At 42.5% G+C, this 15,837-nt stretch overlaps 1 protein-coding gene across 3 annotated transcripts in view; it reads left to right on the forward strand.

Moving 5' to 3' along the window:
- Positions 1 to 15,837, forward strand: part of CLPX (caseinolytic mitochondrial matrix peptidase chaperone subunit) — a 58,963-nt gene that overhangs the window by 16,096 nt on the left and 27,030 nt on the right. For 2 of the 3 annotated variants that reach the window (XM_029575514.1, XM_029575512.1), the window contains exons 3-4: positions 3,024 to 3,147; positions 9,660 to 9,814. In XM_029575514.1, coding sequence (XP_029431374.1) covers positions 3,024 to 3,147; positions 9,660 to 9,814 — 279 coding nt within the window. The remainder of the gene's footprint in view (positions 1 to 3,023; positions 3,148 to 9,659; positions 9,815 to 15,837) is intronic. The other variant, XM_029575515.1, reaches the window with a different exon arrangement.

Consider the following 15,837-nt stretch of genomic DNA (forward strand, 5'->3'; position numbering starts at 1 on the left):
AACTTCATGGAGTCTCTTACATGTATAAGAATAAAATCATACAACCTCGCTGATAGTCAGCCACATGGCTCATGTTAGTTAATCTTCTGTTTGCTGTCTTTATGGGTCCTAGTCCACTGGTAGAGAGGCATGGCATGGAAGCTGCTGGGACGTTTTAGAACTTCCTCCTGACCTTTCTATTCTCTATTACAGCACTGTTTTTTTCTTTTCAGTGTTAGGGAAGCCAAGAGGTAGATTTAATAGAGATTATGTACACTAGTATATCCCAGTTTAAATAACCTATTGCTAATCAATCTTTCTCTGTGGGAAGTTCATTTAATGGAACGTTAACTTATTTTTAAAATAGCTTTTCAGTATAGGCTGATAAAAGTCAACTCGTGATCTGCCCAGCCATGGGTCATCTGTAGTGTGTGTGGGGTTGTGTTTTTTGTTTGTTTGTTTTTTTAATGCTTCCTGAGTTTCATACCAGTCATTAACCCCATGCTGACTCCTGGCATATAGAGCACAGGCCCAAAAGGAGTTGGGGAGCCACTGGGAAAGGAAGAAATGATTTGTGGTACGTGCCAGAGAGATGTGTTTTGGGTGGTGGTTTGTTTTTTTGGCCCAATGCTTTTCTCTTCCTATGGGCTTCTGAGTCATGTGGGTCTGGCCTTTATTGGGCTATGGTAGCATGAGCCTGGGTATTTTTATGTCCCCCTTAGCAATTGCAGTGATCAGTCCTAGTTCCTGAGGCTCCCCTGGAACCTTGCTAATATGGACATGATTTCTGGCCTCTGTGATGCTGTCTGAATGTCCCTTCCCCAAGGGCTGTGAATCTAACCCAGGTCTTCGCATGGAAGTATGCAGAACTACCACTCAGCCACTGTGCTGTCCCTTCAAGAGTGTGGGTGGGGTGGCTGAGATTTGCCAGTTCATATTTTTGTACAGTAATATGAAACTAAACTGTAAAACAGACTGCACTCGGGGGAAAAATCCTTAAAGAATCCATTCCTGTCATCTTTGTAAACCTGGGCTTCAGGTTCACATCATTCACTTCAGACTTTCATCCTTCCTGGGTGGACAAATAAATGCCAAACAGTGATGGGCTACCGGCTCCGCTCCACTCATATTTTGTTTTCGTAAAACAATTTCATAACCTGCTTCTAGGAGCCTCCTAGATCCCTTTCCATAATATCCAATCTATATCCAATCTCCCATTCATAGCTAAGGTAACGGAAAAATTAGTCAACTCCAGACTCTCAGACTACCTCGAGGAACATAACATTCTGTTCCCATCCCAATATGGCTTCAGAAAAGCTTTAAATACTGAATCACTACTAATTTCCCTGACCGACTACCTCATCATGGGCCTGGATAAAGGTCACACTTATTTACTGAGCCTCCTGGACCTCTCAGCTGCCTTTGATACGGTTAACCATTCCTCCCTACTAACTCAATTAGCAAACATCGGAATAACAGGAACAGCACTATCGTGGTTCAAATCGTTCTTAGGGAACAGAAAATACAAAGTCAAAATTCACAACAAAGAATCTCAACACTACCCTTCATCTACGGGAGTTCCACAGGGCTCCTCCCTTGCACCAACACTCTTTAATATCTACTTGCTCCCTCTTTGCCAACTGCTAACTAATTTAAACCTTAAACACTTTCTTTATGCAGATGACGTCCAGATAGTCATCCCTGTCAAAGAATCCTACAGCAAAACCCTAGAATTCTGGGAAACTTGTCTGAAAAAAATTGATGGACTCCTCTCCATCCTTAATCTAATACTAAACTCTTCAAAAAGCGAACTCCTCCTAATTTCTTCTGAAAACAGTAACACCGACTCAAATCCTCCACCCAATTTACAAACTCCTCAAGTAAGAAAACCTGGGAGCTATCATTGATAACAGGTTAAACCTAAAAGCATTCATAAATCAAACTACTAAGGACTGCTTCTATAAACTCCTCCAAGTCTTAAAAAGAATAAGACCTCTCTTCCACTTTCATGACTACAGAACTATTCTGCAATCAATAGTATTTTCTAAACTAGATTACTGCAACTCTTTGCTATTAGGTCTCCCTTCATCTCACACGAAACCCCTTCAGATGGTTCAAAACACGGCTGCGAGAATATTAACTAACACATGGAGAAGAGACCACATATCACCAATCCTGAAAGACCTGCACTGGCTGCCAATTCACTACAGAATCATTTATAAGTCCATAACCACTATTTTCAAAGCTATACATCAACACTCTCAACTCAACCTTCAAATTCCTCTCAAAAAATTTACATCCAACAGACCAATCAGAGAGTCCTATAGAGAAACACTACAAGTACCACACTCCAAATCCATGAGGCACATAACCACCAGAGACAGGGCTTTCTCCACTGCAGGACCAACACTGTGGAACTCAATCCCACCAGATTTGCGACTGGAACCCTGCCTGCCCACATTCAGGAAAAGACTCAAAACGTGGCTATTCATGAAAGCCTTTCCTGAACTAAACTGAATCTATCCCATTATTAACTAGGCGCCCAGACATTGCCTCATTCATGGTAATTAATATCCCTACCGCATAATTAATATCCCTACCTCACAAGGACAATTCATTAATGCTTTAAGCACATTGACTGGCATTTACGTTCTATTTAATCCCCAGCTTCTTTTCTATGCTCCAAGTTGTATCACTCCCTTGTTTTATTGTAACTGCATACCTTAACCTTCTCTTGTTTAATGTTTTATTATTATTATTACTACAACGATTATTATTATTATTAAGATAAATGTTTCTTACCTTTTTTGTTACCTATCTATTTGTTAATTGTAAACCGACATGATGCGATATCTATTGCGAATGCCGGTATAGAAAAACTTAAAATAAATAAATAAAATAAATCATTGGTACCACAGGTAGGCTACAGAATTATTAGTCCTCTGTAAATAGTCACTGCAGGAATAAAATGAGTGAGGTCTGAAATTTTTAGGTCTAACAGTAAATGCATTTTAAAGTAACGTTTGGGACATGTGTTACATTAGAAGACTCTGGGAGACGGAAGCAGCGGTGGGAAGAAATTGACTTCAGGAAGTTCTGGTAAAGGAGGAAATCAGTTGCGCTGTCCAAAATGTGGAGATCTGTGCACCCATGTGGAGACGTTTGTTTGTAAGTATCCATTACTAGAAACATTTCTTCCTGGGTAAAGAAGCCATGCAGTAGAGATGGGATTTTCATAGAAAGACAAATGTAATTGTGAAGTAAAAGATCGTAGGGCCGATGCAATACCTGCAGGTGCTCAACGCTTAGTGCCCACTTTCTTAATGCGCTCCCAACCACCTCTCCCGGGGACCCGATGTCATATTTAAATGACCTGCTGCGCTAAAAAGGACGCACTAGGGAAAATTGTGTGACAAATCACCTTTTAGAAGGATTGGTCCTTTTACTGACACTTATTGCCGATTGGTCCCTTCACTGTCACATGTCAGCGAAAGGACCAATCCCCTTTCAGAAGGCTGTCCTGAAAGGGGATTGATCCTTTCCATTAACAAATGTCAGTGAAAAGGACCAATCAGGAACAGCCCTGCCAGAGGAGGTTCTCCAGCAGGGGTTTCCGGCCGCCAGAGAGAAGATTTGAAGTTTTCAAAGGGCTTTCCTAAGGACCTCCATTCAGGTACTGGAACTCCCCCGGATCTGCTACGGACCACTTGGCCCAAGTGGTCAGACTATTTTTTACAAAATCTTTTTTTTTTTTTTTTACCTAATTCTTTTTTGTTCCTCTGACTTAAGGCCACAATAATGGGTTAGGGATGTTAAGTCAGAATTACAGAAAAGCAGTATTTTCTGTTCTTCTGTACAACTGTTTGGGGTGCTCAGGAATTAATACCTGCTCCAGGCAAGTGTTAATTTCTGAGTGCAAAAATATGCATATTGGACGCACTTTTTTTTTTTGGGAGTGAATAATAGCCTCATTCACATGCATTTGCATGTGATGAGCGCTATTTGTTTCCCAGCCCATTGGATGCACGTTGTGGAGGCGCTAATCCTCTTATAGCATAAGGGGCTGTGCACGCGCCTACACAGCCGTGTCCAACTGCGGGTTAAATAGCGTGCTTGGCTGAGCGCACTGTATTGCATCAGCCCCCAAGACTCTGGCTAAGTGATGAGGACTTTGTGCTGACAAAAAAAATAGGAAAATGCTTGAATATACCACAGAATGTTTGTTTGTAATGCAACTCTTCTCCTTTCTTTTCATCCTGCTCTTTTTGTGCCATTCTTCTCTAAGCCTGAAGGGACGTTTCATGTCAAGTGGACCAATTTAGAAAATCATCCACGCTCGACCCTCCTTCAAACTGAATAAAATGTTGTGTAAAAGACAGGAAACAGAGAGTAGGATTAAATGGGCAATTTTCTCAGTGGAAGGGAGTGGACAGTGGAGTGCCTCAGGGATCTGTATTGGGACCCTTACTGTTCAATATATTTATAAATGATCTGGAAAGAAATACGACGAGTGAGATAATCAAATTTGCAGATGACACAAAATTGTGCAGAGTAGTTAAATCACAAGCAGATTGTGATAAATTGCAGGAAGACCTTGTGAGACTGGAAAATTGGGCATCCAAATGGCAGATGAAATTTAATGTGGATAAGTGCAAGGTGATGCATATAGGGAAAAATAACCCATGCTATAATTACACGATGTTGGGTTCCATATTAGGTGCTACAACCCAAGAAAGAGATCTAGGTGTCATAGTGGATAACACATTGAAATCGTCGGTTCAGTGTGCTGCGGCAGTCAAAAAAGCAAACAGAATGTTGGGAATTATTAGAAAAGGAATGATGAATAAAACGGAAAATGTCATAATGCCTCTGTATCGCTCCATGGTGAGACCGCACCTTGAATACTGTGTACAATTCTGGTCGCTGCATCTCAAAAAAGATATAATTGCGATGGAGAAGGTACAGAGAAGGGCTACCAAAATGATAAGGGGAATGGAACAACTCCCCTATGAGGAAAAACTAAAGAGGTTAGGACTTTTCAGCTTGGAGAAGAGACGACTGAGGGGGGATATGATAGAGGTGTTTAAAATCATGAGAGGTCTAGAACGGGTAGATGTGAATCGGTTATTTACTCTTTCGGATAGTAGAAGGACTAGGGGACACTCCATGAAGTTAGCATGGGGCACATTTAAAACTAATCGGAGAAAGTTCTTTTTTACTCAACGCACAATTAAACTCTGGAATTTGTTGCCAGAGAATGTGGTTAGTGCAGTTAGTATAGCTGTGTTTAAAAAAGGATTGGATAAGTTCTTGGAGGAGAAGCCCATTACCTGCTATTAAGTTCACTTAGAGAATAGCCACTGTCATTAGCAATGGTTACATGGAATAGACTTAGTTTTTGGGTACTTGCCAGGTTCTTATGGCCTGGATTGGCCACTGTTGGAAACAGGATGCTGGGCTTGATGGACTCTTGGTCTGACCCAGTATGGCATTTTCTTATGTTCTTATGTGAATGTCGCTAGGGCCTCAAACAAAACTATACAAATATTTTTGTCTGGATTGGTTCAAGAGCTAGAGTCTGCTGAATAAAGGTCACTCTTAGAGAACTGTGCTCTACGCAACACAAAATGGCCGCTTTGTCTGGGCACTGCCGCCAAAGGGGCCTGAAATTATATGGATTATTACAACTTCTGGTGCTAAGTTCCTGTGCAGAGTTTGGAACCTAATATGAGTTTGCCATCCTTTTTATGAGACAGCAAAGTACATGAAAAATTTTATAAAAGAAATGTAAGGCTTACTTTGACGCCACATTGATTCAGGCCATAACTGGATCAGTAGTCATGGCCCATAACATATATCTAGGATCTTCACTGGGAGGCTTTGCAGCCAACTGGAAGCAAAGATATAGTTACATAAAGACATGTCACCTTTTTATGCCAATTTTTGGGTGCAAATACTCTATGTAGTTAGTTTCTTTTTCTTTCAAATGTCATTTGAAAGAGCACTCTTTTGCTACAAAAATCACCCTGTTTTGTCTTGGACCCAGCCTTGCTTTGGTCAGAATTATAGTCCCAAAGACCAAGCATCATTTGCATGCATGAATGCACTATGTTGAAAAGAGCCATCTTTGGTGCCTTGCTGTGTACCAGGCAAATGAGCTAAAGATGTGAAAGTTTACAGTGCAGTGAAGTTTGTTGTGCTTACCATGCTTGTAGCTTATGACACATCTTGCTTTGACATACTCTTTTATAAAATGACCCCCTCAAAATGGACATTTTATTGTGCTATGTTAATTACTGCATACAAGCCTGAACATGCAAAAGTATCACCTTCACAAGGAACTATGGTAATGTCATGTTAGCAGTGTGTTGTGGCAGAGATTTTGGGAACAGGCCTGCGACACCGTTGTGCTCTTTTGTGGTATCAAATTTTCCTTTGTCCCAAAGGAGGACAGTGAAGCAGTCGGACCTCTTCAGAAAGGGAGGTTTAGCAAAGGTCATGCAGCTGCTGGCACAAGGGAAGATCATAAATTCAGGCCCACTGATGCAACTAAAATTTGCATTAGCAAAATTTCGAATGATGTCACCTCATTCATTGCAAGTGTTTTAGAGCATGAACATTTTCTTGCCCTTCAAGTATCCAGCTTCCAACCTGGTCAGTATTTAGCTTGCATCTATAATTCCTAGTGGATTGGCCTTATATGTGATGTCTTGGTCAATTTCTTGCACCCCCAAGGTCCTGCCAGGTTATTTTACTGGCCACCCCATAGAGTCACCTGTTGGGTTCCAGAAGAGCCTGCAGTGACAGTGACTACCCTAAAAAAAAGCTTATTGGGCAGACTGGATGGACCATTAGGGGGTTTTTTCTGTCATGTAATATGCCACTTCTGTGCCTAAGGAACTCTGCTCAAAATCATCAAGAAAATTTTGAAGATTTTTAAACACTTCTTCTGAATTACTCTTTCAGTTTCTAGTTGGGAAAACTCCGAGTTTTAAGCATGCATTTAATTTCAAATATCAGACAATAAATCAGACCAAGGAAAAAGATATTGAATTAGCAGTAATCTCAATCTGTCCTGCACATGCAGGGTTTCCAGCATATTCTCTGCCTTATGCATGGGCTCTGAAATCCAATGATGAAACACCATGTAATCTAAATTAGAAAGAATCTGTAACTGTACTAGCATTGTCAGCTGCAGCTGGGGTTGTGGCTCAATGCACTGCCTTGGGGAGAGGAGGGTTCCATGGGAATTCTTTCCAACCCTTTACTGGACTTTCCCCAACACACATCCTCCAGAAGATCTAGTTCTTAGGTAAGCTGTCAAAGATGCTGTCCATCAATGTCTGAAAGGAGGAAGCCCTGAGAGCGGATGTCTTCAGGCTATTTCTGTTTCTTCAACCTTCTGTGGACGCTGCAACTATTCTGGTACATAGACTCCTCAAATATCTATAGATATCTCGCCTTCCAGTGGCCTGAAATCTATATCCAAAGTATAGGGTTCAGGCCTCCCCAGGTTTTGGGGTGGTTCAGCTGCGGCACCATTCATTGATGATGCTGTACACTCATGATCACTCTAACATGCCTCCTGGAAAGGACCCAAAGAATTTAGATACATTTGGGAAGATGATCTTCCAGGGATTCATGCATAGTACCAGCATTGTGGCTTATCAGCTATACATGGTGCAGTATTTGAATGAATGTGTGCAGAAGCTGATACTTTTGATGGAATCGTCTGACCCAGAACAGACGGAATCTCGCCAAGCTGTAGAGGATATATTTTTTTTATTTTATTTATTTATTTGTATTTTTCTATACCGGCATTCACGGAGTTCGTATCATGTCGGTTTACATAAAACAAGGGGTGAGAAATACATTATAACGTAAATAACTAATAACATATTATACATTAAACATACATTATAACGTAAATAACTAATAACATAAGAGTATACATTAAAAAGTAAAACAAGTGCATGGAAGAAAAAAGTTACAATAAAACGGGGTCATTCTAACTGGGATTAGAGTTAGAGGAAAGATAAACAGTTTAACGAGAAGTAAAACATTGTAATGATTGGTAGATAGAGACTGTTTCAGTTTAATAGGAAATGATCAGTAATGCTGCATTTGATGGTAGCATTTGATATAGAATGTGAAAAACGTGATCCACTCCTAGTAGAAAGCTTTCGACATCAAGGTCCAGGCCTTTCATGGTTTGAATGTTGAGCTTGCAATTGCCATCTCCCTACTCCTTTCTAAGGAGGTTCAGGACTGATTTAGGTTAGAAAGCCTTCTACAACTTCATGTGGAAGATGTTTTTGACTTTTTGTGGGATAAACCTACTGTATCTTCTCCTGTGGCTTGAGGGACTTGATTCAGTATCTATTCCTACTCTCATCCTCAGATCTACACACCTCTTCCCCAGCAGGTAGAAAGTTTGATCTCCCTCCACCCATATCAAACGTCATGAGAGGTTATGATATTCCAAGCCTCTGGTTAGTAAATCTCCAGTGCCTTGGGACCTCAAAATAGTCCATGCTCAATTCATGAAGCTTCCTTTGAATCTCTTGTCAGTGAACTTGAAATTTCTTATCTGGAAAGTGTGTTCCTTGTAGCTGTCACTTCAGCTTGAAGAAGAAGTGAATAGCAGGCATGGGTGTCGTACTCAATCATATCAGCATTTTATTTTCCACAACAGGATGTTTCTATGCACTCGCCCTAAGTTCTTTCCAAGAGTGGTGTCTGCATTTCACATCATCCAAACTATTTTGCTGTCCACTTTCTTTCAAAGACCGTATGCATACAGGGGAGAAAAGGCTCTTCATTCCTTGAACTGCAAGAGAGCCCTGGAATATTGTTTGAGAAGGACTCATTCTCATAGTTAAGCTTCTCAGCTGTTTCTTTCCTTTGATCCCAACAAACTGACACAGGCAGTTGCCAAGAGAACCCTGCCTAATTGGCTAGCAGACTGTATTGTGCACTTATGCACGGTTTGGTTTGCAGACTAGACTCTCAAGACTCATCATGTGAGAGCCCTGGCAGCTTCAGTGGCTCATCTAAGGGCTGCTTCCTTTGCTTTGCAAGATGCTTTCAGTTACTTGGTTGTCTCTTTACACCTTCATGTCCCATTACGGTCTTGATTACATGTCTTGAAGAATCAAGAACTTTGGACAAGCACTCTTCATCCACTATTTCATTCTCAACTGGTGGGTCCAGGTTGCTTATTTCAGTAGTTGCTCTGCACTGCAATCCTCAGCTTGGGACTTCCTAGGTGCAATGGCTAATTCATGCCTGCTTGTTGATGGAGAAAGCAAGTTTTCTTAGCTGTGAATAGCATGAAGTGGCCATGCTTAATATCTGCTCCCCTCCATGGAGAGTTGCTGCCTCACTAACGTATAAGCTTTGAAAAGACTGCGGGACTCACAAGGCAGTGACTCCTGCACATAGTAAAGTCTTTACTGAGGTTTGAGAGCTGGGTCTGAGCCGGCGCTGTTGGAATACGCCATCCACTTGTTATGGTTAACTCATCCTGCTGTTTATGGAGAACTCTTTACAAGTAGGAAAACTGTCTATCACTCAGTCTCTTTCTTCCTCTGTTCTTCTAAAGCTTGAATTCTTTTAGCCAAATGAGCATTGTCTAAACTCTTCTTGACCTAGTTGCTGAAATGTGTTTTCCTTTATAGCCTCCACCCGCTTTGTGAAATGTGAGAAGTGTCATCATTTCTTTGTTGTGCTGTCCGAAGCTGACTCAAAGAAAAGCATCAACAGAGAGCCTGAAACAGCAGCAGAAGCTGTAAAATTGGCATTCCAGCAGAAACCACCTCCACCCCCCAAAAAGGTACAGACTTTCCTAAACTCATGCTGAGGACTACAGTTAGTAAGCAAGTAACGGGGCTTGTAGCACCCAAAAATGATATAGTAAGAAGGTAGCTGTTGATCTGTCAATGTCTCCCTTGGACCGCTGAGACCCCATTACCAATACTTCTGCTTGTAGTGCTTCTCGATGTACACAGTGCTAATCACTTTTCTACAATGGTACATAGTTATGGCTTCTGATTTATTTTTTTTTATTAGAACCAAAAAGCCCTGGAAACAGACTCCTCTTGCTTTTGTAAAGAAGTGGAGCTAAAACGTTGTCTAGGCACTTCCTGCAAGAGATGAGCAGGACCCCCGAGTGTCTGAGTCTCTCAGGGGAGCATTGGTGGCTACTGGAGTTCACCCCTCCCCATGGCAGCTGTTGGCAGGCGTGAGCACAAGCATGAAGGAGAGGGATCGGCAGTAACTGACTGCCGAGTGAAGAGCTTCCCTTCTACTGGAGCCTCTGTCCACTGTGCCGCCTGTGGGAGAAAAGAAAAAAGTGCCGTGCTCATAGCCCGAGGCAGGAATGGGCACGCATTAGTAAGGCTGGGATGCTTGCTGCTTGCCCTTTAAAAGGGCAACATTTCCTGTATGGCTTGCCCTCCAGCTTTAAAACAAAACATGATTTAATTTTCTTTAAATATTTATTACTCGTTCTAGCTGAAATCCTAGGCAAACCATTCATACAAAACAAATAATCAAATACTTTAACCTAAAACCACTGTAACCAAGCTTTTTTGTTTATTTATTTTAAATAATTGCAATGCCACACCATCCTTTGCTCTGGGCAGTTTACATTGCTAACATACACAATTATAAAACAACGTTTAAAACAGTCATCAACAAACTGACAAAAGAAAGCAAATAAAACCTTCAAACATTACCGATACTGCCACAGATACTGCTTACTAGAGATACCATGGAACTTATCTTCATGGGTCTGTAGGCTAATTAGAAGCGCTGCCAAGTTGGATTTCAGCAGTAAGCTTGAGAAAATAGATGTCTGCAAGTCTTACTTGCTTATCTTTGGAGAGAAACCATAATAGATTCCAGAGCCTGCTAAACAAACTGGTCCTGACATCTGCTCATATTGCAGTCCGATCACCCGCCAAACACCTTAACGAAGAGAACCAATTTAAAATTCTTTCTAAAAACGTTTCAGGTCTGACTTGGCCCTCCAGCAGAGCAGGCAGTGCCTTCCACATCGAAGGACCTCCCTTCATCTTAAGTGTAGAACTTTTAGGGAAAGTTGCAAGAGCAGGGATGAAAGATTCAGACAAAAAATCCAGCTTCACCAGGCATAGGCCAGGAGTTTGGGGTCCCCCTCAATTCTGTGTATGTCTTTGGATGTGTGTTTTGTACTTCATACTAGCCTTTAGGGTTGCTAGCGTAGCCCAGGTGCATACATGGGATTGTAGTGCTGATTCTATAAGGGAAATCAGAACAAGAGCTCTATCCATGCTCCTTAATAGGTTCTGTATGCTTTTTTTTTTTTAATGTGTAATGAATTGTGACTTTTTTTTTAAGTTTGTTATAGCAATGTTTTATAAATTTTGAAATTAATTTTGATATAAAGTATTTGAAAAGCTCTAAAAAGAAATGGATAAAAATTGAATCCACTGGGGGAGAAGCACTTATTAAAAAAAAAAATGTATAAACCACTTGCCTTCAATTGCATTTGCAGCGGGTACAGTTTAAAAAAATATTTACAATTTAAATCAACAAGACAATGTGACAACTAAAAGCAATGCATCCCAACACCATTGCCATAAACCCAAAAAGTCAGATACCTGTCACTAGTCCAGGGGTGGCCAACTCTGGTCCTCAGGAGCCACAGATGAGCCTGGCTTTCAGGATATGCGTGAGAGATTTGCATCCTTTGTCTCCATTGTGTGCAGATACATTTCATGCATATTCATTATGGATATCAAGAAAACCAGGCTTGTGTGTGGCTCTTGAGAATCGAAATTGGCCACTCCTGCACTAATTTTTCACAACAATTCCATTACTCAAGCTCAAATGCCTGTTTAAACAAGTTTGTAAGGCCTGTTTAAATTATTGCTGTGGTTATAGAACCTAGATATGTATTGGAATTCAATTTCTTTATAAAGGACCTGTGACAATTAAAGCCTGGTCCCCAAATTTCATCCAAATGAACCAGCCGAGAGAGGGTATTTCCTAGTAAGTTCTGTTGAGTAGATCTCCACGCATGTGCCGAATTATTATAGATACGCAGGCTAGCATTAATGCAAGGAGTTGAAACATTTAACAATGAACCCTCAAGTAAACAGGAAGCCAATGAAGTGAAGAGAGCTGGAATAATATGATCACATATTCGGGTCCCTGTAAGGATCTGGTCAGCAGCATTTTGAATTATAAGTGTTTTGCAATGCGAAAACACGGATACGCACCAATTTTCAGTATCTGTCAAAAACATCTAATTGCCTGCAGAATAAACAGCTAAATTTATAATTTTTAAACATCTAAAATTAGAAACCCTAAATAAACTGCATGGTACCCCTTGAAGGGCTTTCCTCTACCATCACAAGGAGCAAATATATCAGAGCTGTGCTTGGACAGAGAATCAAAGCAAAACTCCATAACGAGACCTTGGAATAAAGCTGCTTCATTGTCTCGGGGTTTCCACTTTCCCTTTGGAGCAACATAAATAACCCACATAGGCAACGGAGGAGGTTAAATTGGATGGATTTATGTCTAAATTTACAACTGACCTAGATTATGGTGGGAATTTATGATTGTAATGTGTAGTTTGAGTAACTGGGAGTGTCTACTCAGCTGCTCAGATTGTTATCAAATTGTGTTAAATGTTGCACTTGGACTCCTTTATTTTCAGTTAACAGCACTGGCAATGTGCCTTCAGTATAATCTCATGTGTAAGGCTGGCCTAGTGCAACGCTTTGTACTGCTGTGAGGGACTCCCAGATTTACATCCCAAGTCAGGATTCTGCACAACAAACTGTGCGGAGCTCAGAACTCCTGCCCGTACCCAGGCACCCTCTGATTTCACTTTTGGCAGGAATTGCTGGCCAGGGACAAGCACCTGCCTATTGGCCCTTGTGGAGTTTTGGTCTTCTGAAAGGAGCTCCACTTATTTATATAGAAATGCTGTCTGTAATCCTGTTCATACCCCAGATCAATCCAGACAAGATCCCTACCAGCAGATGGAGTCTGAGAACAAAAACTTTTCTGAAACTGCTACATAAGCTAGAGTGTCACCTGTGATCCCTTAGTATTTCTCCGACTCCAACAGATGGTAGAGGTGAAAATCCTAGTCTGGAGAGTTAGATTAAAAAAAAAAAAGAAGACAGAACAGGATTCGTGTGGGCTCCTTGAGGTGAAGGCAGCTTTGAGGGCCAACCCTCAGATGGAGCAGGGCAAGCAGACGGTTGGTATCCCTGGTTTAGCTCAGCCTGAAGTCATTGAGGGGACTGAAAGCCAGTGGTTCTGGCTCCCTCCTTCCCCTTGGACTGCTCCCCTGGCGTCTGAATTACCATCAGGAAATTATTCCCTTTCTTTTTTTCTGGAGGGTATTTTCGCAGGCCTGTTTTTTTTTTTTGTTTTTTGTTTTTTTTTTAAGAGCCAGTGCAGGAGCAGAAGCTGACCAGCTGGTCATTGGTCATGAGACAGAAGAGAGAGCGAGCAGTCAAGGCTCACTGGGCACCCGGGTCGGGGAGGGCCTCGGTGTGGCCTGTTGGCAGACAGCTTCCTGTCTAGCGTGAGGCACATCTGGCTCAGACGAGTGCAAAGCGCGCGCATAATGGCGGTGGCCGCAGGATGCAGCAAGGGCTGCAAGGCCTGTGGAGACAGGTGTATGTGCCTAAAGTGTTCCTCAGGAGGAAAGAGACTTGTGGGGCAGCCACTGAGACAGTGTGGGATAAAACCTGTCACCCGACTGGCTGCAGCAGGCAAGAGAGCTCAGCTGACAATCGCAAAACGGTGGCTATTTTGTCATTGCGTGGCAATCAACAGGCAGAATCGGGGAGAGGGAGGAATTCCCCCTCCCCTTTATGGCCGGTCGAGTGTAACTTCCCTGTGGACCCAAAGAAGCGGTGATGAGGCTGGGATGAGGGACGATTCCAGTGGTTTGACAGGAATTTCCTCAGACTTTGTCTTCTTAAGGCATAAAGGGGAGAGGCAGGCAAGTGAACTTCTCCACTGGGACCCCAGCAACAGGCTAAGGTGGATAGGTGAGACTCTCGGGGAGGGTAGAGTGCTTTATTCCATCTGCTAGACCTGCAAGGTAATCGGAGCAGTGATGCTGATGACGTGGCTCCCTCAGATGGGTTCAGCAGTCAAGATGATGGTCCTGGAGGGAGCCCTTTGGGGGCTTTTGATCTCGCATATGCTAGAACAGTTGGGCGTTGAAATTTCTCAGCTGGGGTCCAACCATGAAGTGGGGGTTCCCATCAGGGAAGGCTTGCAGAGGCCACCAAAGCCTTTCCATTCCATAGAATAGTAAAGAAATTGGTTCTCCGGGAATGGGATACTCCACAAGTGGGAATGAGAGCTATGGCTAAGTTCTGTCCATTGCTGGAGGCTGATACTTCGGTCTGCACGGTTATGAAGAAAACCACCTGGGCGGAGCATTCCGCCACGCTGAAGGTTGCTTGGGATCAGAAGATGCTGATGCACCTAAAAATGAGGTTTCAACCTTTGTTGAAACCTTGAAACTTACCCTGCCTGGTTTCCTCCCCAGAGAGGACACAAAGCCAGTGATGAAACAGCCTTTCAGTTTCAAAACATAACATTTATTAAGTAGCTTAGAGATCTATAATCACCAGCAGGTTTGTTTTTTATGCATAAAAACCTTGATAGCGGAAGCCAAAGGAAACAAGGTTGTGTTTCCTTAAGGGAGTAAACGGAGCCAGGTATCACAGAATTAACTGCTCACCAGGCAGTGCCAATCTGCTCATAGTTTTAAATTTGCATTAGTCTTTTATACACTGTTAAACATGGCTCGCACAATTTGCCCCTTCTCCCCTACATTTGTTGGTACTTTTCCTTCATGTGCCTCTGACATCATATTATGCTTACTCAGTACTTCTTTTGTTCTTGTAGCTTTCTTAGCACCTTTCTTATCAGGAATTCACTCTGCACTCTCATGCCATTCTCAGCCTCAGTTGTTCTGTCTCTGAGCTGCAATTACATTTTTTTCTCTTCGGGCCTTTTTATTCCAGTTACTAGTCAACATGGGGCAGTTTTCTTAAAGCAGTAATTAACCCAAATCCTCACCTTGGGCATATGGGACTGGCTGTAGTGGGTGCAGAGCTTGCAGGCAAAAGGACAGGTTGCCTCTGCTTCCACTAGGCAAGCAGCATATCTGGAGGCAGCCGTGGCTTATGTGGTGGATGCACCTTATGATCTGTTTTGGACGTCAGCTAGGATTATGGTGTCTGCGGTATCGGCTAGAAGTTTCTTTGGTTACACAGTTCATCAACAGACGTCTGGTCCAGGTCCCAGCTCAGTGATCTTCTTTTTAAGGGGAGGTTAATGTGCCACTAGGATCTGGAGCAACTACTAAATCTTTTGGGGGAGTCCAAAGGGCTAAAGTTGCTTGAAGATAAGCCGAAGAGAGGGTATCTCTCCAACAGGGAGGCTTTCTCATCTCAGAAGCAAGGATCAGGGCAGCAGCAGTCCTTTTGGGGTCTGTGTAATTCCACCCGGGATAACTCCGGTCAAGGGGCTGGGGGCAGCAAGGCCGCACAATGAAGGGAGGCGGGTCCACTCTTCTCAAAACAAAAAAAAAAAAAAGGGTGGTTGGAGGAAGATTGGCCCTTTTGTTACGAGGAATGGACCAAGGTCTTTGGACCGATGGGCACTGGATGTGATAAGAGGCGGCTTTTTCTAAGATTTTGCTCATCTGGTCCGAGAAGACTCATGAGTTCCCCTTGCATGGTGCAAGTAAAGAGACGCGGTGCACACCACGCTAGAAGTGTTTATGGCATCTGGAGCTGATGGTGACTGCATCTCCAGAGGAATGGG

This window comes from Rhinatrema bivittatum, chromosome 13, assembly GCF_901001135.1.
Source record: "Rhinatrema bivittatum chromosome 13, aRhiBiv1.1, whole genome shotgun sequence".
Classification (NCBI taxonomy): domain Eukaryota; kingdom Metazoa; phylum Chordata; class Amphibia; order Gymnophiona; family Rhinatrematidae; genus Rhinatrema; species Rhinatrema bivittatum.